Source organism: Ailuropoda melanoleuca, chromosome 10 (assembly GCF_002007445.2).
Source record: "Ailuropoda melanoleuca isolate Jingjing chromosome 10, ASM200744v2, whole genome shotgun sequence".
NCBI lineage: Eukaryota > Metazoa > Chordata > Mammalia > Carnivora > Ursidae > Ailuropoda > Ailuropoda melanoleuca.
In genome coordinates this window covers 93857010-93882669 of record NC_048227.1, presented here as the reverse complement: position 1 = coordinate 93882669, position 25660 = coordinate 93857010, and the positions used below count along the sequence as shown (strand labels likewise).

At 43.9% G+C, this 25660-nt stretch overlaps 1 protein-coding gene across 2 annotated transcripts in view; it reads left to right on the top strand.

The window, feature by feature from the left end:
- LRP11 (LDL receptor related protein 11) overlaps positions 1-23032 on the top strand; it is a 44554-nt gene extending 21522 nt beyond the window's left edge. Inside the window, exons 3-7 of one of the 2 annotated variants that reach the window (XM_019801017.2) lie at positions 1778-1919; positions 5959-6084; positions 7004-7204; positions 17615-17710; positions 22026-23032. In XM_019801017.2, coding sequence (XP_019656576.2) covers positions 1778-1919; positions 5959-6084; positions 7004-7204; positions 17615-17710; positions 22026-22180 — 720 coding nt within the window. In that variant the 3' untranslated portion in view covers positions 22181-23032. The remainder of the gene's footprint in view (positions 1-1777; positions 1920-5958; positions 6085-7003; positions 7205-17614; positions 17711-22025) is intronic. The other variant, XM_034669287.1, reaches the window with a different exon arrangement.
- The last annotated feature ends 2628 nt before the right edge of the window (positions 23033-25660 follow it).

Genomic DNA, 25660 nt, shown 5'->3' with positions numbered 1-25660 from the left:
ACCCTCTGACTCAGACGCTGAGGCTGGGCTGGGAAGCCCATACTTAACAGGAGCTCTGGGTGATTGATTCCTGGCACCTGAAGTGTGGCAAGGGCTCTATCTCCTTACATTGCTTCTGAGTCATTGTGAAGCATTCTGCTCGCATGTGAATGTAGTCCTGACGAAGCCTCAAGGCAGGGTTATGCGCAGGAATCTCAATTCTAGGATTTCTTGAATACAAACCAGCAGCTGATAGTCCTAACAGGGCAGCAACTCTCCGTACTTTCAAGTCCATTAATGCATCCCTGTAATAAACGGTGAAATGGTCAGAATTCATTTGTAGCCAATATCCAGACTAGTTCATTTAAGCAAAAAGGGTTTTTCCTAGAAAGATAGGATATTGAACCATTATAGTATCTTTGGGGGGGCTGCAAAATATAGTAGTTGGATTGAGCATCCAAGAATGACTTCCAAAATCACAACGTGAGCCTTCGAAGCTATTGCTCTTGTCATGAGCAGGGGGCTCCTTGAAAAGCGGTGTGAGGAGAGGAGAGGATCAAGATGGCGCCCTGGGTTTAGGAAGTGAACAGAAGTAGGGGCGCCTGGGTGGCACAGCGGTTGAGAGTGTGCCTTCGGCTCAGGGCATGATCCCAGCGTTACAGGATTGAGCCCCCACATCAGACTCCTCCGCTATGAGCCTGCTTCTTCCTCTCCCACTCCCCCTGCTTGTGTTCCCTCTCTCGCTGGCTATTTTTATCTCTGTCGAATAAATAAATAAAATCTTTAAAAAAAAAAAGGAAGTGAGCAGAAGTAAAGTCCATGAGGATGATCAGCAAGGCAAGGACTAGCTGGGGAACTCAGGCACAGAAACAGAAGCCAGGGAAGTCGGGAGTTCCAGAACGCAGGAGGGGCCAACATTATAAAATACAGTAAGAGGGCCAGTGGAGGGGGAGCTGGCAGGAGGCGAGACTAGCAAGTATTGTTGACCTTGACTACCTGGTGACCTTTGCTAGATCTGTTAGTGAGCTTTATCACATTTTGAGGGGGATGGTGAGGAAAGAAACCAGATGGGTGGGATAAAGAATAAATGGAAAATGAGCAAATGGAAGCAGCAAGTGCAGCATGAACAAAGTTTTTGAAAGGATCAATTGAAAGGAGATACAATTGTATGGCTAGAGATGATCTTGGAGTGTAGGGTTTTTTATTTGCTGTTGTTTGTTTTTAGGTCAGTAGAAACTTGAGCAGAGTGATAGCAGAACCAATTTAAAGAGAAGTTACTTGATGGGTCAGTGTTCTGGAGGTCAGAGAGGGAAGGGGTCAGGGCCTAGACGGAGGATTGGCTTGAATGCAGGAGGGACAGCTCATCTTACAGTTGGGGGAAAGGAGGTGATGACAGGCACAGGTGCAAGTGTATTCCCAGCACGGGGTGAGTGCGGGAGCCATACTCATGGCCATAATTATGGGCCTGATTTTCTTCCCAAAGCATATGAGGTCAACTGCTGAGAAGGAAGACACCAGATAATGAGAGTGGAGCTTGGAGGAATTACAGGTTTGGAACAGCAGCTGCTAAGGACAAGTGAAGGACTGTCAGTCAAGGATATTGCCAGCCCAGATAAAACTGAGGATTGTGAATTCCAGGTGGGGCTAACTGCCAAAATAGTATATGATTTAGTATTTCACATCCTCGGGCCAGGAGTGGAGAGGCGAGTCATGGGACCACTCCAAGGATAATGGATGTTGCTGGACTCCAAGCCTCGGCTCTCTTAACTAAATGTGCTGTTTCCTGTTTGGGCGTCAGGTACCTCAGTCAGGAACCCTCAAGCTGTCCCACTTACAAGAGGGAACATATACCTTTCAGCTCACTGTGATGGACACTGCCGGGCAGAGAAGCTCCGACAACGTCTCGGTGACAGTGCTCCCCATGGCCTTCTCCACGGGAGGTGAGAGGAAAGTCCTTCCGTTGCATTCACAGTGGCTGACAGACACCAGCTCTTTACAGAAGGGTGGTATTACATTGTCATTTTATATTCTGACTGCATTTCATGGGCTCTTCCATTTTCTTTTTCTTTTTTTTTTTAAGTAGACTCCATGCCCAGCATGGAGCTCAACACAGGGCTTGAACTCACACACTGAGATCAAGACCTGAGCTGAGATCAAGAGTCAGTCACTTAACCAGCTGAGCCCCCAGGCACCCCTCTTCCATTCTATTTTTGGTTGTTGTTGAATAAGAGTCTTCTAAAAATGTGATGACAAAAATAGGCTCCATTACATTTTTTTTTCCCCATTACATTTTGGGCTTCGTGGCACTGCTGGGTTGGGGAGGAGAAAGTTCCAGAGGATGAGAATAGACTGTGTGAGCCACAGGACCCTGTAGATTCTTCATCTTCCCTGACTCATGTTCATGAAAGACAGTCATGCAGTTTTCCCAGGAGAGGAACTTGTTTAAAGGCAGGCAGTCTATTTGATATGTATGTTCCAAGAGTACAGCTAAGAAGCATATTTAAAACAAATTAAAATTAAAAATTTTAATAGTCCTTTTACATTGTGCATGTGCCAATTTAAAAGGAGTATTTAAAATTTTTAATGGACACATTACACAGATACACTAGTAATATAGCTTTATGTATATGTGATGGTCCTCACATTCTGTTGCACAATATAAACTCACTCTTCTCATTTATCTATGTTTCTTACTTTCCCAAACATCTACATTTCTAAGATTAGCTCAACAAGTTTAGAAATATATATATGTATGTATGTATGTATATGGAACTTGAGAGCACTAAAGATAGAGAGGTGTTGTGGAGGGAAACCCCCCCACAATGCAGTTCTGTGTATCTGAGGATCTTGTCCTTCGGTCCGTGGCTACTCTCAGTGTCTGCAGGGACACGGGGTGTGCAGAAGCTGTGCTAGGCACTGGGCGCACCGTGGTGTGCTCCATAGACCCAGCCCAGCCCCTCCCCACGCAGTGAGCCTTCCCTGTCGCTTGCCACGGCTCTAGTAAGCCCACAGCATGTCTTCACCATCCCTGGTTACTCAGTAATTAGATGGTAATTAAGCCAGCAGTTGGAAGAATAAAGGTAAAAAGATAGGGAAATGACTGTATGTCGCCAGTGTTGTCTTCCAAACGACATAGGTCAGTATGCATTTTGGAAACGAAGCAAGATTTTAGAATCCCGAGAACTTGGCAGCCTTGGTAATTTGCCTTCTGCAGGGACAGAGAGCACAAGCAGCATTCTGAATCTGGCTGGCTGGCTCCCCGTCCAGCCAAGGTTCCAGCGTCCTGTGAGGAAGGAGGGCAACTGCCTGGGGACTGGCGTGGCACCAAGGGCCTGCGCACCTCCACCCTCTGAAGCCGTGGCGGCGAGTAAGAGCCCAGATGCCGGTAGGCCCCTGACTTAGTGCAGCTGCAAAGGAGAGCCAGACGGCTGTTCAGAACAGTTCTGAGGGGCGCCTGGCTGGCTCAGGTGGAAGAGTGTGTGACTCTTGATCTCAAGGTCGTGGGTTTGAGCCCCACATGGGGTGGAGAGATTACTAAAAAAATGAATAAATAAACTTTGAAAAAAAGAACACATTCTTGGGTACCTTGGTGTGCTGGGCACACACCAGGACCATTGGCACCACGGCATCGACTCCAGCCACTCATTCCCTGTGGAGGACCGCTGAGCCCAGACGGCCGTCCTCCTGGGATCCAGGGCTCACTTGGGCAGGGAGCGAGTTAAATGCTGATTCTTGGAGGAAAGAGCTCACAGGAAGAAGGCATGAATACCCCGCTATCCCTACAGAAGTTGGAAAGGGATCACTTCTGTACAACCAAGGTGCTTGGGAGGGAGAAAGAGATATAAGTGCAGGTCCAAGCCGATGACTAGCACTGCACCAGCCTGGCATTTGCCTGGCCAGTTTTCCAGGGCTCCAAAGGTAAATTACCAGTTGTACATTTCTGGCCTTTCTCCGAGATGATAGTAAAATGTAGTGGAAGTGACAGAAAGTTACGTGAATCACTTCTGATTACTGAAAGGCCACTTGGATGTAGGTCTTATGTATGTAACTTTATATAGAAAATAAAAAAGAATGGCTGTGTTATTAACTGGTATCTGGAATCACTCTCTGGCTAGATTGGAATATCATACTATGAATTAAAGTAATAAAACACCACGTAGAGACATTGAAAACCAGAGTGGGGATAGAGAGGTATTTCTTTCCCCTCTGTTATATATGTAGTGGTCTCGCAGTTAATAACCCAGCTGTAATGGTAACCAAGGGCGCACCTTCTGGGGGGAAACAGACAAACATGTGCCCCTGCTTATGTGATAATAATGTGGTTGACTTTGGGTATAGAGGCTGCATGTTTTCAAGCTTGGGGGAAAATCATCTATTCAAATGCCAAGCCAACACACACTTCCAATATGATCTAGATTAATAGTCTCCAAAGAGGATCCCGTAGAGACAGACATTTTTAGGATGGAAAAGAAGACACCTGAACTTATATTTTTAGTAATTTTTAATCTTCTCCTTTAAATTTTTAGTATATTTTATAACATGTTTAACATATTAGTATAGTGGTACATGCGTATTATCTGGAGATGGAGATGTGTGTTTACTACACCATATGTATAGGATAGAATACTGTATGTATTGATCAGCTGTGTGGTCAAAAGAAGTTAGAGACCACTAATCTAGAAATAAATGGATAAGTTATAAATACCAATCTAGCTCCAAAACTACCAATGAATAAGTAAAACCTTGAGATATTTGGTTTTTTCATGTCACGAACTTAAAAATGTGAGCAGTAGCTATATCCTGCTTGGTATTCAGGGGAACCCAGTTCCCCCTGACTTTTCCTCTAAGCTCCTTTCCTGGATCAGAAGCAAATGCCCCTTTCTAGGCCCAAATTCTCAGTCTTAACTGAAGCTCTTTGCTTCCTCTTCTTCCTCAGGAGCTTCTTTCACCATTTCTTCTCCTCTTCCTCCTGGATCAAGGTATTCTCAAACTGCCTCGTACCCAGAGGGACTCCTTTCCCAGGCCCTAATTTAACTGCTTTCCAATGGAATATGTGTCCGGGATTTCACCTGGGCTTGTATACTATGCTCAACCATTTGTTTCAGTAGAGCACCATCATCTACTACTCTCCCGTGCCCTGAGAAAATTGTCTAGTTCCTTCTGTCCCTGGAAAATGATGGAGTTCCAGAAGAGCTCCTGCTAGCCTGATAACCCTTGCTCTGCATTAACAGTGTCAAAGTCCCCCAGTTGTTACATAGTTAAGTCTGATAAAGTTGACTTCATCTGGAGTAGGGGGGTGCCTTTCAAGAAAATACAGCTAGCTCCTATGAATTACCCTATAGATTAAAAACTCCTAATGGCTCCAAAATGGAGACAATTTCATTATTTGAAGAAAATAAACTCATACCAGCGAGTAGCTCAAGACTTTATTTATTCTTTATAACACCAAGGATGTATGGTAGTCAACAAATAGGGTTCAACAGTAGAAAGTTAATCTCAGTAAAAATTATTACTTAGGAAACAAGAATGCAAGACATAGCATGTATAAAATGGTCTCTCTAATAAAACATGGCCAGCCAGCCAAGTGCCATGCAGGGGTGTAAGGATGTTAGGGGCCCCCAGAGATGACAGGATGAACAAAGGAATGCAGACGGAGACCCCTGAGGGAGCAAACCCAGGGCTGGCAGGAGAAGGCCAGAGCTGCTGCTTCTCGGCTCCCACCTCTTACACTGTGCTGGCCTGGAGAATGGCCCTGAGACAAGAGCCCATGGGGATGCCTCAGAATTAAGCCAGGAGGTCAAGGAGACACCCTTAACTTTCTCGAAACCTGTTGCTCCAGCTCGCACTGCTGAGTGTTTCCCCATTATCTGCATCTCTAAACCCCAAAGCATTTCATCATACATTTAGTCTCTGTGAATCAGAACATGGTGAAGTGTTGACTGTCCCACACTCCTGTGACCTGAGACTGTTTGTAAACAGGATGCTTGAAGGTTTGCTCACGCTACCACTTCTTCTGTGACAATGGCTGTTGCATTGACATCACACTGGCTTGCGATGGAGTTAAGCAGTGTCCTGATGGATCTGATGAGGCTTTCTGCCAAAATTGTGAGTCAGCTGCATGGCCTTTTCAGGCAAGGGGGAGAAGGGATGTCTGTATTCTCGTAATAAAATGCAAACTCACTATTGCTCCTTTTCTACCCAGTTTCAGGTATAACTTCGTGTGAATAAGCTATGCCTTAAATTAAGTGAGCCTTTATAAGAGTCTTAATCTGAGTTATAAATGTCAAACTTTCTGTATTGCTTACATTTTTTGAAAATTGCTTTCAGGTTTCCACAAGATTCTTAAAAAGCTGTGTAGAATATGGTTTTTAAAAAAACTAAGTTAAGATTTTGTTTGGTAAATTTTTTTAAAAAATTTAAGATGTACTGGGGTGTGCCTAAGTCAGGACTGTAAACCCATCTTATAGTGTCATCTACATACACAAAAGGGCATCGTGAGAAAGAACGAAAGCTTCAGAAAGTGTAATGAAGGTGCTGGGTTGAAGAAGGATGTAGAATCCCAAAACCTTAGGTGTAAGCTTTGCTTTTGTCAGTTTATGTGTGACATTTAGAAATTCAATTATTGGAAGAAGAGAAAACAGGTTACCCATTTAAAGAGAGAGAAGTTTTTTGTTGGGCTCTGACATGCCTTAGATGGTTATTATTCCCAAATATCCATGACTTTAAATCTACTGCAAATTTAGGGTTTTTTAAAAATATTTATTTATTTATTTGAGAGAGAGAGTGAGAGAGAGAGAGAGGAAGGGGGAAGGAATGGAGGGAGAGGGAGGTAAGTAGACTCCCTACTGAGCTCAGAGCCCAACAGGGGGCTCGATCCCATGACTTTGAGATCATGACCTGAGCTGAAACCAAGAGTCGGCTACTTAACCAACTGAGCCACCCAGCCGCCCCATCAAATTTAGTGGTTTTAATTACAGTTCAGAAAAGAAACCCAGCAACTAATGGAAACTCTTCCATGTTCCAGTGAGCCTTGACCGGAAGACGGTAACCCACACAGCAACTGCCCAGCCTAGAACCACAGGACCAAGCAAAGCAGGAAGCTCCTTCTTGGAAAAGTCCCAGAAAGTCACTGTCCAAAACCAGCCACCGGCGTTACCAAACACGGAGAAGAGGAATCATTCCGTGTTTTGGGGACCGGAGAGTCAAACAGATCCCGTGAGGCCAGGTAAGGACCTGAGCAGGTGCTCCACAGCCTTATTTTCTACAGTGACACTTACCTTCAAAATTCAGGTTCTATTTGAAGAGTGTTAAGGAAATACAAGAAAGAAGAGAGTTAAAATGAAGAATTTGGCCAAAAAGGAAAAAAAACGAACATCTATTTGCACTGATTATTTATAGTAAAAAACACCTACTAAATACATTCATACATACTCCAGAGATACCAGTACATTTATTAGTAACTAAGTTAGAATTGGGAAATTTCAACACCTGTATTAAGGAAACAGATGCCCTAAGTGTTAAATTGTAGGTTATTTTGACACAAAGCAGCATAACCCCTATGTATTCATGTAAATCCTCTTTCCACTAAGCAAGTGAATGTGAAGAAAATATGAAAGTCATATGGAAATGGTTACATGTGCCAGTAGTTCAGTGTTTTGTCCCCAATTTAACTAAATCTGTAATTTTTTTGTTTTTTCTAATCAGGCTAATAAGAATTTTAAATTTATTCACACTGCTGAAGCATTAGCATTCTATCATCTTAAATTTATTTTTGTACATTTGTATTTGTTGATGACATAGACAGAAATATAGAATATCACATTTCTGTCCACTTTTATAAGTGTCTTTTCAGTACTCCAACTCTGCCTACCTTAGATGGAAATAGTCTGTCACTACTTTAATAACTTTGATGAAAAATTTTTGTTTATTGCAGAAGATGCAAATAATAAAAAAGGAAAATGACTTAAAACACCCCCCCTCTACTGAAAACAACTTTTAATATTTTGGTATATTTCTTTCCAATCTTTTGTTTATCTACTATTTAGATTTTAAGTGCCTCTCTGCAGATGTGTGCACAGAATATTCCCAAAGGGTTTAGATTTAGGGGCTGGGTTCCTTCCTTGTTCCTACTGCCACCTGCTGGGCAAATCAATCAGTCTCTCCAAGCCTTGGGATCTGTGTCAGCCCGTTTTCTCCGAATGGAAGGTTATGAATGGAGAAGGCAGCCACCTGAGGCCAGAGTCAGGGGAGGCCAGGTGTTCTGGGCAGGAGGGCTGAAGGCATGAAGAGCTGGCGACAGGACGGAGTTCTCAGAGGCCGGGACGGATGGGCTCTCACTGCGTCTCAGTGGTAGGGAGGCTCACGTGAGCATGAGTGGATTAGCTGAGGGCAGAGTGGAGACCAAAGCCCACGTCTCCTTAATTTGGGTCTAGTCTTGGCTCTGCCTTTAGAATCTTGAGCAAGCTGCTTCATCCTCTGGACTGTTTCCTCGCCAGTTAGTAAGGGATTTCAACCAGACGGCCTCTAAGCCCCCATGTAGCCCTGAGCGTGCTTCAGGAATGGTCCATAGCCTGATGCTCCTGCCCTTATCCAGGCCACAGACGGCAGTGAGGACTCAGCCTCAGAATTTCTTTGAAAACAGTGCTCCAGGCTGTACCACCGCTTGCTGGGAGCTGGCGCTCAATTTGAAACGTATTTGCAACCTCTGCTTTGTCCTTTTTGATAATAAGCCTCTGACTTTGGTTATAAAAATGTAAGGAATGGAGTTTCACAGGTGTGGAGAGATTAAATGTCCAGTTATTTATAATATATATTGTTTTTCCTAATTACTAAAGTAATATATATTTACTGTAGAAAACTTGAAAAGTACAGAAAAATATAAAGAAAAAAATTTGAACCATCTAACAAAACTCACCATTAATATTTTGTTGCATTTCTTTCTGGTCACTTTAATTTATACACGTATGTACACACATTTATTCACTCTTTTTTAGTATAATTAATATACAGTGTTCTAGTTTCAGGTGCACAGTATAGTGATTCAACAATTCTATACATTACTCGGTGCTCCTCATGATAAGCGTGCTCTTCATCCCCTTCGCCTGTTTCACCTGTCCCCCTAGACCCCTTCCCCTGGCAACCACCAGTTTGTTCTCTGTATTTGAGAATCTGTTTTTTTGTTTTTGTTTCTTTTTTTCTTTGTTTGTTTTTTCTTAATTTCAAAGAGCGAAATCGTGTGGTATTTGTCCTTCTCTGTCTGACCTATTTCATCTAGCCTAATACCCTTTAGGTCCCTCCACATCATTGCAAATGGCAAGATTTCACTCTTTTTTATGGCTGAGTAATATTCCACTGTGTATATCTACCACGTTGTCTTTATCCATTCATCTATGGAGGGGCCCTTGGGTTGCCTCCATATCTTGGCTATTGTAAATAATGCTGCAGTAAACAAAGGGGCATATGTCTCTTTTTGAATTAGTGTTTTGTGTTCTTTGGGTAAATACCCCAGTAATAGAATTACTGGATCATATGGTAATTCTATTTTTAATATTTTGAGGAACTTCCATGTTGTTTTCCACAGTGATTTTACCAGTTCACATTCCCGCCAACGTCTACGAAGATTCCTTTTTTCCTACATCCTTGTCAATACTTGTTATTGCTTGTCTTTTGTGTTTAGCCATTCTGACAGGTGAGAGGTGATAGCCCATTGTGGTTTTTATTTACATTTCCCTGACTAGTGTGTTGAACATCTTTTCATGTACCTGTTGGCTATATATCTTCTTTGGAAAAATGTCTCTTTAGGTCTTCTGCCCATTTTTAATCAGATTATTTGTTTTTTTGTTTTTTGTGGGTTTTTGGGTTTTTGTGTGTGTGTGTGTGTGTGTGTGTGTGTGTTAGATTTATTAAGTTCTTTATATAGTTTGGGTGTTAACCCATTACTGGATATGTCATTTGCAAATATCTTCTCCCATTCAGTAGGTTGCCTTGTCATTTTATTGATGGTTTCATTTGTTGTGCAAAAAGCTTTTTACTTTAATTTTGTTTTTGTTTCCCTTGCCTGAGGAGACATATCTAGAAAAATGTTTCTATAGCTGCTGTTAAAGAAATTACTGCCTATGTTTTCTTCTAGGAGTTTTATGGTTTCAGGTCTCACGTTTATGTCCTTAGTCCATTTTGAGTTTATTTTTGTGCATGAGGTAAGAAAGTGGTTAGGTTCATTCTTTTTCATGCAGTCGTCTAGTTTTCCCAGCCCCATTTATTGAAGAAACTGTCTTTTCTCCTACTGTGTATTCTTGCTTCCTTTAACCATATAGTTGTGGGTTTATTTTTTATTTATTTTTTTATTAAAGATTTTATTTATTCATTTGACAGAGAGAGAGAGCACAAGCAGGGGGAGTGGCAGAGGGAGAGGGAGAAGCAGGCTCCCTGCTGAGCAGGCAGCCGGACTTGGGGCTCGATCCCAGGACCCTGGGATCATGATCTAGGTCAAAGGCAGACTCTGAACCAACTGAGCCCCCCAGGCACCCCATAGGTTTATGTTTTGATTTTCTATCCTGTTCCATTGGTTTATGTGTCTGTTTTTTGCAGGTACCGTACTGTTTTGATTGCTACAGCTTTGTAGTACATCTTGAAATCTGGGATTGTGATACCTCCAGCTCTGTTATTTCTCAGGATTGCTTTGGCTATTTGGGATTTTTCGTGGCTCCATATACATTTTAGGATTACTTGTTCTAGTTTTGTGAAAAATGCTATTGGTATTTTGATAGGGATTGCATTAAATCTGTGGATTACTGTAGGTAGTATAGATATTCTAACAATATTTGTTCTTCCAATCCATGAGCATGGTATATTTTTCCATTTGTTTCTGTCAGTTTCTTTCATCAGTGTTCTGTAGTTTTCAGAGTTCAAGTGTTTCAGCTCCTGGATTAAATTTATTCCTAGATATTTTATTCTTTTTGGTGCAATTATAAATGGAATTTTTTCTTAATCTCTTTTTCTGCTATTTCATTATTAATATGTAGAAATGCAACAGATTTCTGTATATTAATTTTGTATCCTGCAAATTTACTGAATTCATTTACCAGTTCTGGTAGTTTTTTGGACACTTATTCACTTTTAACAAAATTAGGAACATGTTATGTTTATGAAACTTTTATTTTCCTCAGGAGTATATTCATGTGTTATTATTACATATCCATCAAAAACAAACACACAAAAAACCAGATCTATAAATACAGAGAACGAACTGATGGGTACTGGAGGGGAGGTAGGTGGGGCTGGGTGAAGAAAGAAGACATAATATTTGAAAGTCCAGGGTGGAGAAAGTGGGAATAGAAGGATGGAACCTTGCAAGGGTTTGAAAGGGCCCTCACAACATGTGGTTTGTTGAGACAGCAACTACCTCCTCCCTCCCCATCCCGAAGACCACCCCAGCCTCTGATCTCATGTGAGTGAAGTTATGCTCTACCCAGCGTAACAGAAATTTAGATTTAAAAACCCATCACTGTTGGCAAGCTGTGCCGCGTTTTACAAGGATCATCAGCAAGTACAATAAATATGGACAAGTTAAGTTTTCTGCCACTTCCTTCCCCCACAGACATGTGAGGAGAAAAGAAACTTAACTCATTGACGATATGTTAAAGAGATACTAGGATTAATACTGATAATGTAGTACAGAAAGTGATGAAATGCAGTTTTTCATCTGTCACATTAGCAAGGTGAAAAAATATAATAATAATATGATAATAGTTGACCCTGCCAGAGGAAAGAAATCCGACTTCCCGCACTGCAGAGTGCTAGAAAAGTGGTGTTTCCACATTCACAGTTTTTTGAAACTTGAGAATTCATGTCCAGCGCAGCAGGTCAACCAGATTCCCTACGGATCCAGACTGGAGCGCAGACTTGGGGGAATGTGCCATTTCTGTACGGTCGCGGGGGCTCTGCCTGCACGCTCTCACATCCCCCGCTAAACGTGCCAAAGTCTTGCCCTTTAGCTTCTCTCTGGCCGTAGCTGCAGTGAGCAACTGTGACCTTTGCATTATTGTCAGAGGTGTTTTATCCAGACAGGATATCCTTATAAATGATGTTCAAAAGGCTTTTTTCATGTACCCTGTATTTTTCGTGGCTATTTCATCTTTTCATTATCCTGGACTATCTCTTTTCTCACTGAGGAAACATCCTGAAACTATAAAACAACATTGCTGGGAAGGTAGTTTGAATTTGTTGAAGCCTGATAAGCAGTGTAGCTGAATAGCCTGTTATGCTCCAACATGATAGCAGGAATCAACTGTTTTCTGAAATGGGTGGATCTTATCCTAGTACAGCCCAGAACATTTCCTAAAAAGAGCTCCCGCTTACCTACTTTGCAGTCTTGCAGGGTGAACTGCTGATAAATAGTGACAAAGTGACAAAGAGTAACAAAGACGTTGTCTTTGTTAGTTGACAGGTGGTCACAGGAAGCCATAGAGCATTCCGGAAGGCAGGACCTTATTATAGCCAGTTTTCCAGCTGGTATTTCCACCTTCCTTCCAGAACATGCCTGCTTGTTCTATGGTGACTGAAAGTAAAATTAAAACAACTTATAGTCTCCTTCCGGCTCCTGTGAATGCATTGCTGTGCACGTATGCATAACACAATAGGTCATGCAGAAGAGAGGAAAAGTAATTTCCTAAGACATTAACTTTTCTAAAAGGGTCATTAGAAATGAGTTATTTGCAAAAGCAAATGCCAACTTTGCCTTGTTTCTTCTGACTTGCCACTCTGGTTAGAGCCTGCCATAGGGCATGTGGAAGTGAAACTTCTCTCTGCTGTTCCATACACGTCTAGAAAAAGTGAATCAGACAGTCTGGGAAATGACAGCAAATTCCTCCCTGAAATGTAGAAAACAGAAATTCACATTTCAAATACTGACTCGGACAGGGCAAATCCCCTGGAAATTCAGAAGTCTGTGGCCATGGTGTCTTCTTAAGTCTCCTATGTGCACTGCCCTCTCCTGAATGCCTGATCCCTCCCGCCTCCCGCAGCGCTGGGTTCCTCTCCCCAAGGAGTGAGAGCAGTTAAGAAAATACTCCTCGGGGCGCCTGGGTGGCGCAGTCGCAGTCCTTAAGCGTCTGCCTTCGGCTCAGGGCGTGATCCCAGCGTTCTGGGATCGAGCCCCACATCAGGCTCCTCTGCTAAGAGCCTGCTTCTTCCTCTCCCACTCCCCCCTGCTTGTGTTCCCTCTCTCGCTGGCTGTCTCTGTCAAATAAATAAATAAAAAATCTAAAAAAGAAAAGAAAAGAAAAGAAAATACTCCTCAATGTTGACAACTGAAGATGCAGAATGAATTTGTTTAGTTTTCCACATGAACCCATTTCTAAGGCAAAATCCCCTTTCTAAGTGCGAGTAACTTCTTTCTCTGCTGCACCCTTAATAGACCTTTGTCTCAGACTGCCTAAGGAAATACTAAATTTGTGATTTTGCCTGGGTATTTTGATTTGAGTAAATAAATATAATAGATATGTGTTACTATATATATGAGTAAATAAATACAGTATCAACTCTAAGTTCTTGGCTCTGTGGCTCTGAGAGCAGTATGGCTCAGTAGCAACACTCCTGATCCAGAGATCGGCCCTGGGTTCTAATTCCAGCACCACCAGTTACTCGGTGCCCGGTAATGAATAGAGAGGATAACAGTATCTTCTCACAGTGTTGCTACGAGGACGGCGTGAGACATTGTATGTAAACATAACCTAGGTCTCTCAGTAGCTGTTCACGCCTGATGAATTTTTGCCCGAGCATTCGAGGGCAGTGGCATTCACTAGGATACTTGGACGAGAGCGCCAAGCCTGTAAGACGGTTAATCAAATAAAAAAAAAACAGTGCAGTGGTGGCCCCAATACCAAGTTCCTCCCCAGAATTAGGGTGAACAATCTCTCTCCATTGGAAAGAGACAGGGGTGGGGGGATTGTGAGTATAGATATTTTATATTTTTCCATTGGGTAAAAGACGGACTAGTTAATCCTCTGAAAAGAACTGGAGGCTGGTAAATGTTGGTGTTTTTATTCCTGGCTCATTATTTTTAAAAAGTAGGACATGAGTTCTCAGCCACGTGATCTTCCCACTTACAGAGTTGTTATTGGAGAGACGGATCCTGAGTGCCTGTCGCTGTGCACTTCTTGGGTCTTCATAGCAACCTGGTGATGTGCAGAAGTCATAGCCACATTTTCTGGATGAAGACAGTGAGACACAGAGAGATGAAGAACTTAGACTAGGTCACGCAGCTAGTAGGTAATAAAGCCAGAATTTAACTCGGCATCTAATACCAGCCCCAGTGGGATGATGGCTTCAGCAGCAAGCCTCACTGAGTTCAAGGGCCTTTTCTCTTAGCTGCAGAGACAGGAAACAGCTACCGTGCCCTTAAGACCTGCTCGTATAGTTCTTTCTGTTTGGACATTAGAAGCTCCGAACGCAGAGTTCTGTGGGTGCTGGAGAAGTTGGGGTTGGTTACTTGTAGATCTTCATCATGACTTTCCTGGGCCCATAAAAAAACATTTTGCTTTATGACTGTGTTGGTATAGAGATTAATATAACACAGGCTAGATTCACTATTATCATATCCATTGTGTTCTTATAATTTTAAGAGAAATCAAATTGAAACGTTTTTGCAGGCTCTGTGCCCATTGTGCCTCGTGAACAGGCAGCCCCGCCTGTGACGAGCATGGACATTCCACTGTGTTCTGTAGAATGGGCAGAAAGAGTTTGAATACATGGAAAACAAGGGTTCTAACTAATTGCATGAGCAAATGGGTTTGGGAATGACAATTATTGAAGCAGGGGGTCCCAGCTTCCCAAAGGGAAGGGTGTTTGTCGGGAATCTAGGGCAATATGGAGGACCTCGAAAGCCGTGCTGAGGCATCCGGACAGGTGGAGTCAAGAAGGGGGGTAACCGAATTTAGTCCCAAAGCCAGTAGAGGAAGGATCAGTACCACCCATAATAAAGCTTTTGTCCATTCATGGCAAAATGAGAAAAATAAGGACAAAGCAGCCTGTTTTTTATAAGGCTAAATTTATTCAATTTAAAGAGCTGTCCTTTTTATGTATTAAACTCTTCATGTGGGGCACCTGAGTGGCTCAGTCAGTTAAGCGTCCAACTCTTGGCTTCGGCTCAGGTCATGATCTCAGGGTTCTGGGATTGAGTCCCACATCGGGCTCCACGCTCAGTGTGAAGTCTGCTTGAGATTCTCTCTCTCTCTTCCCCCTTTATTCCTTCCACTCATGCTGTCTCTCTCAAATAAATAGATAATATCTTTAAAAAAATAAATAAACCATGTTTTGTGGGTTTACACATTTCCTCACTTTATAATGAAGTGAAGGCAATGGCCTTCATAAATGGCCATTTCTTTCAATGTCTTTAGTTGGCAAAATAAAAATTGACAACCCTATATTGGCCCCAAAAATCATTTTGAATTTTGGTGCACAAAATCCAAAGGGGTTGAAATCAGCTTGCCATCTAGAGGACAGCCCAGGTTCCCAATGGCCTCAGTGCTCTGCCAGCCCCAGTGGCTTAAATTTAGTAGTCCCTGTCCCCATCCACTGGGACACAGGTCCCCACTGCTCCAGGCAGCCGTCCCTTTGTCCATGAGTATAGTCTCTGACCGGCTGCTCCTCTTTCTTTCCCTCCCGTCACCGTTCTGGCTGGGAGTGGGCCTTCCACCACCACAGCCAAGGGGACAATGATAGCCATCAACTTGAAAGCTAAATCTGATTCTCTGGCCTACAAGAAGTTGCTTATGCCGTACTCACGTTTCTCATTCTCTTTGGGCCGGGAGTTTATGGAGGACAGCCCACACGTTGCTGGCTGTGTGCGGGTGGCCTCGGTGGGCTCTCGTAGAGTAACATGGAGAAGCGCAGGCGAATGCAGGGAGCCCCTTGACGCCTGGGCTGTGAGCAAATGTGGGCCATTGCAGTGCTTGACTTAAAGGTGACAGAGACCTGAGGCTGTGGCCTTGGGGACAGAGAGGAGGGGCCACAGTCGGGGATATTTCACAGGGTATCCTGGACAGGGTCTGCGCAGTACGCAGACAGATGGCTTGCGGGGCTGAGTGAAAAGGATCGTCCAGGATGCCGTGAAGAAGGAAAAGTATTTGCAGCCCCTTCTCTCTAACAGCGTTAGCCCGTGACTGCTACGATCAGTTGATGTCACGGCTTCCAGTAGGTACCTGCAATAACTTCACAATTTGCCATTATCCTCTTTATTTTTGCGATCCTTAGTAAATCCAGGCGTATCCCCTAGCACAAATTACAAAGAATTTTATAAATACTACGTTTAAGTAGCCTGATTTCAGTGGCAGGATTTACGAACTATCTGTTGATGGCCTATGAGTAAAGAAGCTTCAAAATTTGGTTTTTGTTTCTCAGTAAAATTCCTCATGTCAGCTCATCATTTCTAAGATATTGTCACTGAGAATTATATTATCCCGCAGTCTCCCCTGAGGTCACAGCACAGCAGGAGGGCAGCTCCACGAGTCATGACTCACTATATGTCACTGCAATAAGCACACAAATGCCGTCAATTCCTAGATAGGAGATGATACCGTGGTATGATTGTGGCTCATCAGACCTGGCGGAAAAGTCCTTAGATCTGCTTTCTCACTATCGCTCTCAACGGGTATAATAGAACTGACTAGAGTGAACAATTAACAGCACATCATTACATCACCAGGGCTGGTGATGTAAATACAACCCCATCCTGGGTTCTGCCAACACGTGGTTAGACACACCTGAGTTTAAATCCCAGCCCTGGGTCGCCGGGCAGCTCAGCTGGTTAAGATTCTCTCTCTTCCTCTCCCTCCGCTCCTCCCAGCACTTACCTTCCCCTCCCCCCACCCCGCTCACTTGCACACTCTCTCTCTCTCTCTCAAAAAATAAAAAGAAAGAAAGAAACCCCAGCCCCATGACCCACTTACTACTCGAAAGAACCTGGGCAGGTGCCCAGCCTCTCTGACCAAACCAGAACACATGATGAAGCAATGAATACCTGCCAAGTAGGGTTGAGGTGAGAAAGTCAGACAGCATGTCTGAGTGCCTTATGTATGCTCACTGTTCTTCTTTTTTTTTTTTTAAAGATCTTATTTATTTAAGAGAGAGAATGAGAGAGAGCACGAGAGAGGGGAGGTTCAGAGGAAGAAGCAGATTCCTCCCTGAGCAGGGAGCCCTATGTGGAACTCGATCCCAGGACCCTGAGATCATGACCTGAGCTGAAGGCAGTCGCTTAACCAACTGAGCCACCAGGCACCTGCTCACTGTAAACCTTTGTGGACTGCTTCTGCTTTCCATGGTATGAAGTCCAGGCATTGCCCTTGACTTTTCGAGCTGAGGCCTCTCCTTCCTCCTCCAGGGTCAGGGCACCTGAAGGACTCCTGGTGCCATGTGCCTCTTCCCCTTTCTCTGCGGGCAGTTTTGTTCCAAGCCCGTCCTCCGCATTACTAAACCGGTCACATTAGCTATTAGTATCCCACACAGACCTAGGTTTACTAGAGAAATAAATTCTGTAAGTCCTTTAAATCCATCCTAAAAAAGTAAATAAGGCCGTATTTTCATGTCTGTTTCCTGAAGTTTCTGCCGTACCTTCATATGTTCTATTTGTTTTCTGTAGATCGTGGTTCCTCAGGGAAGAACAGAAAAGAGGAAAAGTACGTTTTTGAGTCCAAGAGCGATCGAGGAGGAAGGGAACACCCAGCCCCAGAAACAGGTAAATGGGTAACTTGGAAATTCATTGCCGAGTATGAACATTGGCAGAATCACATATCCTCTAGCTGCAGTTATCAGATAATGCTGCAAGAGTCCGTGACAAGATCTGTGGGTCAGAAGAACCATGGCATTCTCACCTCCTCTGTTGGGCTCACCTCCTCTGTCATGCTGCGTCGCCGGGCGCTTAAACTAGTAACCTCACATCTTTGGACCTTGGATTCCTCTTTTATAAGTTGATTGGACTAGATTATCACTACATTCCCTCCCAGGTGGAACGTTCTGTGGGAAGAGTAATACTCACGGCACAGGGGTTACGAACACAAGCTCTAGAATCTGATGCCAAGGTTCAAACCCTTGCTTCACCACTGAACCCTGTGACCTGGGGCGGGCGAGTTTCTCGCTCTGGATCCTAGTCTCTGCGTGTGTGATGGAGAGAACAGCTATCCCTGCCTCAGAGTTGTTAGGGAGGATGAATGGGACAATTATATAAACCACTTAGCACACTGCATGGCTCATACAATGAGCCAGATAAATGGTGGCCATTATGCTTGAGTTAGTCATGGTATAAGAATAAAGATCTTGGCACACCTAGTTCTCCCCAGCTGCTCTAGTGGTAAAGACCGAAGACAACAGGAGTGAGGAAAGAGTGTTGGAGATCAAGGGAATATTTAGTGAGTGCAAGAAGAATACCATAATTCCATGATTTGGGTGGTTTTTAACTAGAAGGAAAACACTTTCGACATAGTTCTGTAGAAAGGTAGCTTTTAATCCTAAGTCCCAGAAACAATTAGTAGAAGAAGATTCAGGAGAACAAAAGATGATTCTTAAATTACAGATCTGAACATGGAGAAGCCTTTCTTTTCACCCTAGAGGTTTCTTTCTAAACTCTGGACAATATCAAAGTATAACCATTAACCAACAGATGGCCAGAATAAACCAGACCTCGAGTACTTACATGCTGCTTGGTCAGCTGGCCTGCTGGACTTACCCCGTCCCCAGATATTTGAATAAAAAGGGCCCTGTCCTCCATGGACACATAAAGGGAAACCAGGCCTGCCTGGCTCTATGCAGAGGGTCTCCATTCTACCTGCCCCTGCCCCGTCCAGTTATGTGTTACGAATGTCACTCCCACTTATACAAGCAGAATACCCCAGTTCATCTCCTTAGCTGGTTCCTGAGAAACTTATATCATGATGTGTTTTATAAGGGGTTAGAAAATTTTAAATCTAAAGACAATGAAGAAACCATGCCAAATGAGTACTGAAAAGTCTGGAATAATTGATAGTATTATAGCAAGTTCTTTATGGGAGATTTCATTTTCCCTGCATTCAAAGCATTAAACAGGAATCAATTTGACAGTTTAGCCACCTCATCTCTGACTTGACAAATAGAAAATTCCGCAAGATTATCTGTCTGCTCTGCTGTTCCCATAGCTGCATCTGCACCCCAGACCTGGGATTGGGGTCTTCAGGCACAGCCCCCTTCCCCTCGGCCTAAGCACCGGGGCTCATCCTTACGCAGATCACACACTCTTCGAAGGGCGGCAGCCTCTGGTCCTCTCCCTGCCCTGAACAAATAGAGTGATCGTCCTCAGCTACTCATCCCCAAACGTGAACAGTCGTCCGTTTGCACCCACCCTGCTTCCTTTCCTTCAGTACTAAAGGAAGGAGTGTCCCCTCTTTCCAAGGTCAGTCTCCCCCTGACCTTGATACCAGCCCCTAATCTTCTCAGGTACGTTTCTCCGTCATTGATTAACTCTCCTATGTTTTTAATCTGTTTCTCTGCTGGCTCATTCCCCCAAGAGCTGCAGACACTTTCAGATCTCTGCCAACACATAGAAACAAAATAGCATCCCTCAGTCTTCAGTGTCCCTGTAAATGAATTCTGATTGCTAAGTCCATTGGCCTCTCCGGCCTTCACCCCACTTGACCTCTTCTTAGCATTCGGTTCAGCCAAGTGCTTCCTGGAAATAGTCTCTTCCCGGTGCTTCCAAGACTCCCCTCTCCCTTGGCTGCCCTGCCACTTCTCCGATCCGTCTCTTTCTGTTCTCTTGGTTGTCTTTTGTCTGCCCTCTGAAATGTTGGTGTTTCCTGGGGCCTCACTCCTGGCCCTCCCTCCTCTCCCTTTCTCTCTGGCAATCTCAACCACTTTGTGGCTGCAACCACGACCTTGACGCTAAAGACTCTCATTTATTTAGGCCCAAATAATCCAGGAACCTGTGGGGGCGCCTGGGCTGCTCAGTCAGTTAAGCATCTGACTCTTGATGTCGCTCAGGTCATGGTCTCCGGGTTGTGAGATCTGCTCCACACTCCGCAGGGAGTCTGCTTGAAATTCTCTCTCTCTCCCTCTGTCCCTCCCCCGCTGCTCTGGGCACGTGCTCTCTCTCGCCCTCTCTCTCACAAATAAATAAATAAATCTTTAAAAAAAAATTCCAGGGGCGCCTGGGTGGCACAGCGGTTAAGCATCTGCCTTCGGCTCAGGGCGTGATCCCAGCGTTATGGGATCGAGCCCCGCAGCAGGCTCTTCCGCTATGAGCCTGCTTCTTCCTCTCCCACTCCCCCTGCTTGTGTTCCCTCTCTCGCTGTCTCTATCTCTGTCGAATAAATAAATAAAATCTTTTAAAAAAATAAAAATTAAAAATTAAAATTAAAAAAATTCCAGAAACCTAAAGAAAATTCTACCTGGATCACGTATAGACATCTCAATCCAAAAATGTCGTCAGAAAGTAAACTTATCTCCCCCACCCACCCATCATACATTTAAACCACTGGAGCAAAAATCCTGCGAACGGGATACACGGGATACATGAGCCGCTCCTTCACGTCTGCACTTCGTATCTAATTCTATCATCGTAATGGTAATACTTAATGGTGTTTTTTCACTTAAATGTTTGTCTGCCAGACCTGAAGTCGTTGAGACTCACGGTCGCATTTCCTTTCTGGAGAAGTTCTGTACGGGGCGGGGCGGAGCTGCGCTGCCTGGGGCCCTGTCCTCATTCCCTTGCTGACCTTCCAAGCTCAGACCCGTCACTTCGTTCCTGATGTTGCAGTCCCTTCATTTGCAAAATGGGTCTAATGACAGTACCGACTCATATGGTGGCTGTGAGAATTAAATGATTTATACTATAAAGTACTTAGAAGGGTGCGCGCCTGGGTGGCTCGTCAGTTCGGGGTCCAGCTCTTGGTTTTGGCTCAGGTCATGATCTCGGGGTCATGGGATCCAGCCCTGTGTTGGCTCCACACTGAGCGTGGAGTCTGCTTAAGACTCTCTCTCTCTTTCTCTCTGCCTAAAATAAATAAATCTTTTTTTTTTTTAAATCATTCTTTAAAAGAAAAAAAAAGGCACTTAGAACAGGGCTGGGACTCAGTCGTGCGGCTGACCGTCTTCGGTCACCAGCACCCCGCTCAGCGTCGGGCGCGTGGCTCTTACTGAGCGCTGCGTGAGTGAAGAAAGGAACGAGATGAAGGGTTACAGGAGCAGCTTATGCGATGGGCATTTTTATCCCTCTAACTCCACGAGTTGGCAAGACCCCGGCAGCTAAAATAGCTCCACCATATCGCCTCCAAGCCTGGTCTGCCTCCAGAGTAGGTCAGCCTAGGAATAGAGCCTGCTGCTTGATAAGGAAGACCCACCCGGGCACACTTGTCCCTTCCAGGTTCTGCTGGCCTCGGAAGCCTGCTCCTCGCTCCTCGTCCGGGTGTCTGGGACCCCCGCCCCGGGAGAGAACTGTGAGGGAGAACTAGAGAGCTTTTTTTCTTCAGGGGCCCTTAGCCAGAATGACGCCGGCATGGTTTGAAGCTGGCTCTCAACACGGCTCTTACTGGCTGAGGGTAGGTTCTCCAGATTGAGAAAGAAAATCAATCTCTTAAAGCCCTAACCAGTACAAGGAGTCGGGAGCTAGTCCAGACTTATTTCGAGAGAATGGTCATGGACGGACCCCCCCCACCTTGTAATCCGTGACTACGAGGAGCACCGCTCCTGGGGGGGCCGCGTCTTCACCGCTGTCCGTTCACAGAGTCTGTTACAGCGGGGCCGAGGGGGTCCGGTGGCAACCGGGGGGCCCACCGACGCTCCATACACGTCGTAGGGACAGCATGTGGCTTGGGGACTACACCTGCCATGTACAGACCGCGTGCTCTTAGACCCGTGACTTAATCTCGCACTTAATCTGTCAGATGGTGACAGTCCAAGCGCTGCACAAGGGAGCTGTTCAGAGGAACCACGACAGTGCCTGCGAGGGGCTTATCACACAGGAACCCGCGGCCTTATTGCGGCTGATCACTGACCTGCCCTGTTCGTTTCTAACCGCCTCACAGGTGCAGTGCTACCCCTGGCCCTGGGCTTGGCCATCACGGCTCTGCTGCTTCTCATGGTTGCTTGCCGACTGCGCCTGGTGAAACAGAAACTGAAGAAAGCTCGTCCCATTACGTCTGAGGAATCGGACTACCTCATAAATGGGATGTATCTGTAATAAGTGTCACTTATAATTTATGCATAGATCAGTTCTGGATATTTATAACCTCTTCGGTTTGATCTGGGCTAAGAAAAATACAGAAGCCCCGGAAAATTCTGCAAACCCCAAACCTTTGTTTTTATTTATTGTAGAAAGTTTCTTTGGGGAGTATGTGAAATGTTTTGAAATTTAGAGAGGAGTCCATATGAGTAAAGACCCACAAATCTAATTCCAACTTAGGTAAGCTGTCCCTGAAAATAGCGATTTGCAGTGAGCCAAGGCAGAAAATTCAGGATCTCAAGGGGTGGCCTTTGAATGGCAACGTTAACCCTCAGCGTCTTCTCCCTTTTAATCAATCGGTAGGATTTTAAAGGCAAATTATTCCCATCATCACTCCATGCCGGGATTACACACATCCTAGAAATCATTCCCCTTAGAGGAATCTGTCGTGTGGTTCCTATCTACACTCACGTGATGTTACTGTTTATATAATACGGCTTTTTATCAGAAGTGGCAAATCTTCTAAAATACTTGAAAACACTGTAGAACGCTTTATTTTCAGACTGGACCTAAGTTGTCCTTTTAGCAAAGGGCTTCATTTGGGTCTGAAATATAACAATACTTTAATAAACAGAAAGTTAATTCTAGGAAAACAAAAAAAATGGTTACTTTTATTTCCCAAGAGGTCCAAGCATTTTGTTGAATGTTTAGAATTGAGCAAAGATTCAAAGTTCGCCTCAAGGGCAGATTGGAGAAATGCCTATGTGATTGAACTTAGGATATCTGTACTCTGTGTGACGCTTTGCAGTTTGCTTTTCTAGAGAAGGGTGTCACTTATAGCCATACCCAATAAAATAAAAACTGATGAGGCATGTATCTTTCAGCACATCTTTTTATACATGAAGAAATTAAACACGGTTTAGTATTGCTATGGTGTTGAAATACTTAAGACGTCCATATCCATGTGTACAATATCCCTTTAATAAATTGTATTTTATTCTTATGCCTTTTTAAATAACCTTTTAATCTAATCATCATCATAAGTTGCTATTACTTACTGAGCTGTTACTGTATCACCTGGATTTAATCATATCAACCTTATCTTGCAAAGGGGGGAAATTAAGAATTAAAGAAGGAGAATCAAAGTCTACAAAATAGTTATATTGTCAGATGGACTGAATGGGACTTTTTAAAGTCACCTTACCTGCGAGTATATGATTGGAGGAGTTCTGCAGCTAAGATAATTTAAAAATAATTTTCAAGGGAAGGTTGTCCACAACATACTGCTCAAACATGTCTCACGTGTCTTTTCCTGGGAGAGAAAAGGCCCACATGAGCCATCTTTCAGAGAATGTACAGCTGGGCACCTGGCTGGCTCAGTAGGGTAAGCGTCTGCCTTTAGCTCAGGTCATGATCCTGGAGTCCCAGGATCGAGTCCCACGTCGGGTTCCCTGCTCAGTGGGGAGTCCGCTTCTCCCTCTGGCCCTCCCCCACCTTGGCTTTCTCTCTCAAATAAATAAATAAATAAAATCTTCAAAAAAGAAAAGAAAGAAAGAAAACATACAGCTTCTTTGCTCTAATTCACGGAACAAGTAGACGTCAGCCTCCGTCCCTCCCCAAGCATTTGAATGTCTCCAAGTCGCTTGAGGATCAGATTGTTCTCTTCCCTAGGAAGACGACAGAATGTCTTCATCCTTCTCCTACTGCCTTTTCATCATCTGTGATTTGGCTCCACCGTTCCCTTTCACGCCTACCATCCCTCCTCAGCCACTGATGGCGGTTTCATGTTCTCCCGAATGAGGAGATGTGTATTTCTATTCTTCAGTTTTGGGGTTCAAGGCCGACCTTGCTGATGACTTCCTTGGACGTCACGTACAGAAACGTCCTGCGGTGTGGTGTGCCCGGGAGCCCAGGCGCCGTCTGTGTCCTCCCACGTTCCATCCATACCACAGCGGTGATGCCACGGAACAGAAGCGTCTCAGCCTGAGATTGTCATTTGGGGTCTCTGTTAAATTATATTGTCCCCAGTTTCATGTTTGCAGATTGCACCACTTTGTTCCTATCAGAGTAATTCCAATTACTTATTTTCTTTTCTGGACTCTAGGTTTTCTGCAACTGTTGGCATTAAAACTGAATGACAATTTCTAATGAAAAACTCCCCACACCATATAGAATGAGGGAAAAGCCTAGCTTGCAGTTTCCTGCTCACAAATGTTCTCATCTCCCTGGCTTTTTAAGCAATTGTGTTGCTGACTTTTTCTTGGGGGCTGGCCCCATTTTTCTCAGCTCTCTGGTGTTGCTCAATTCTAGAATCCTAAATAAAGTGCATATTTCATGGCTACTTGAACAGCAAACAGTTGTTTTTTTTTGTTTTTTGGGTTTTTCCCTTTGTTTCATGTAGGTCTCTCTCAGTGTGTCTTCATCCCTCCTCATTTTAATTTTCCCATCACCTCGGTTCTGAGTCTTGTGAGTTACCACACTCTAAATTGGAAAGAGATCAACATACAATATGCAGCTTAAGGATCTTTTTATACAGTAATTTCAAAACTTAGGAAACTTCTCAAAACACACTTAAAATTTTTTTTAAGTTTATTTAAGTAATTGCAACACCCAATGTGGGGCTCAAACTCACAACCCCAAGACCAAGAGTCGCATGCTCTTCTATGAGCCAGCTAGGTGCCCCTCAAAACACATTTTAAAATTATTTTAACTTTTACCAAAAAGCTTAGAGAAAATTGTATTGAGTATATGGACTTAAAAAAAAAGTTTTTATTTTCATTCATCATCATTTCATGACTGAAGACCCAGAATTCCAAATAAATCAAAAAGCTATGTTCTCATATCTAAACAAAGCAGTTTTGCAGATGAAAAAAGAGATTTCAAAAAATCTCTAATGTGTGATCTAGAGATGTGTGTATAGAAGAACGAAGAAATCAGAACCATGAACTGTGCAGTCTGAGATCATGCCTTCAATGCTGTTTGCCGTTGAGGGCCGATAGTCTGACACCCCTTGACACCCCCACTTGTAACTTCCAGACTGCTTGATCCAACTCTGTCCTTACAAGCTAATCGCATAAAGGAGCGAAGATCCTAAATAAGGGCAGGTATTTTTCCCCAGAAAATATCCTTCTTTATAAATTATTTACAACTGACACAGTTGTGTTAACATGGAAATTCTGCAGGCTCTTTCATCTACAATGTAATTTCTAAACTAAATCTTGACAGGATTATCACCAAAAAACCTAAATAAATAGGGCTGGTAAAAAAAAAAAATGACTCCATGTGATGTGATCCTTTGGGGGGGGGGCACAGTGACGTGTTTGGGACATGGGAATTCAAGTATCAATGTCCTCAGCTGCCCCAGGCCCCTGGGTTGCTGCCTTCTCATAGTTAAAATGTCTTCAGTGTTGCAATCACCTGCCCTTGGGACAAAGAAGTATTCTTGTGATGGCCACCCTATTAGGACACAACCACTGAGTAAGAGTGAGCTCTGGCAGC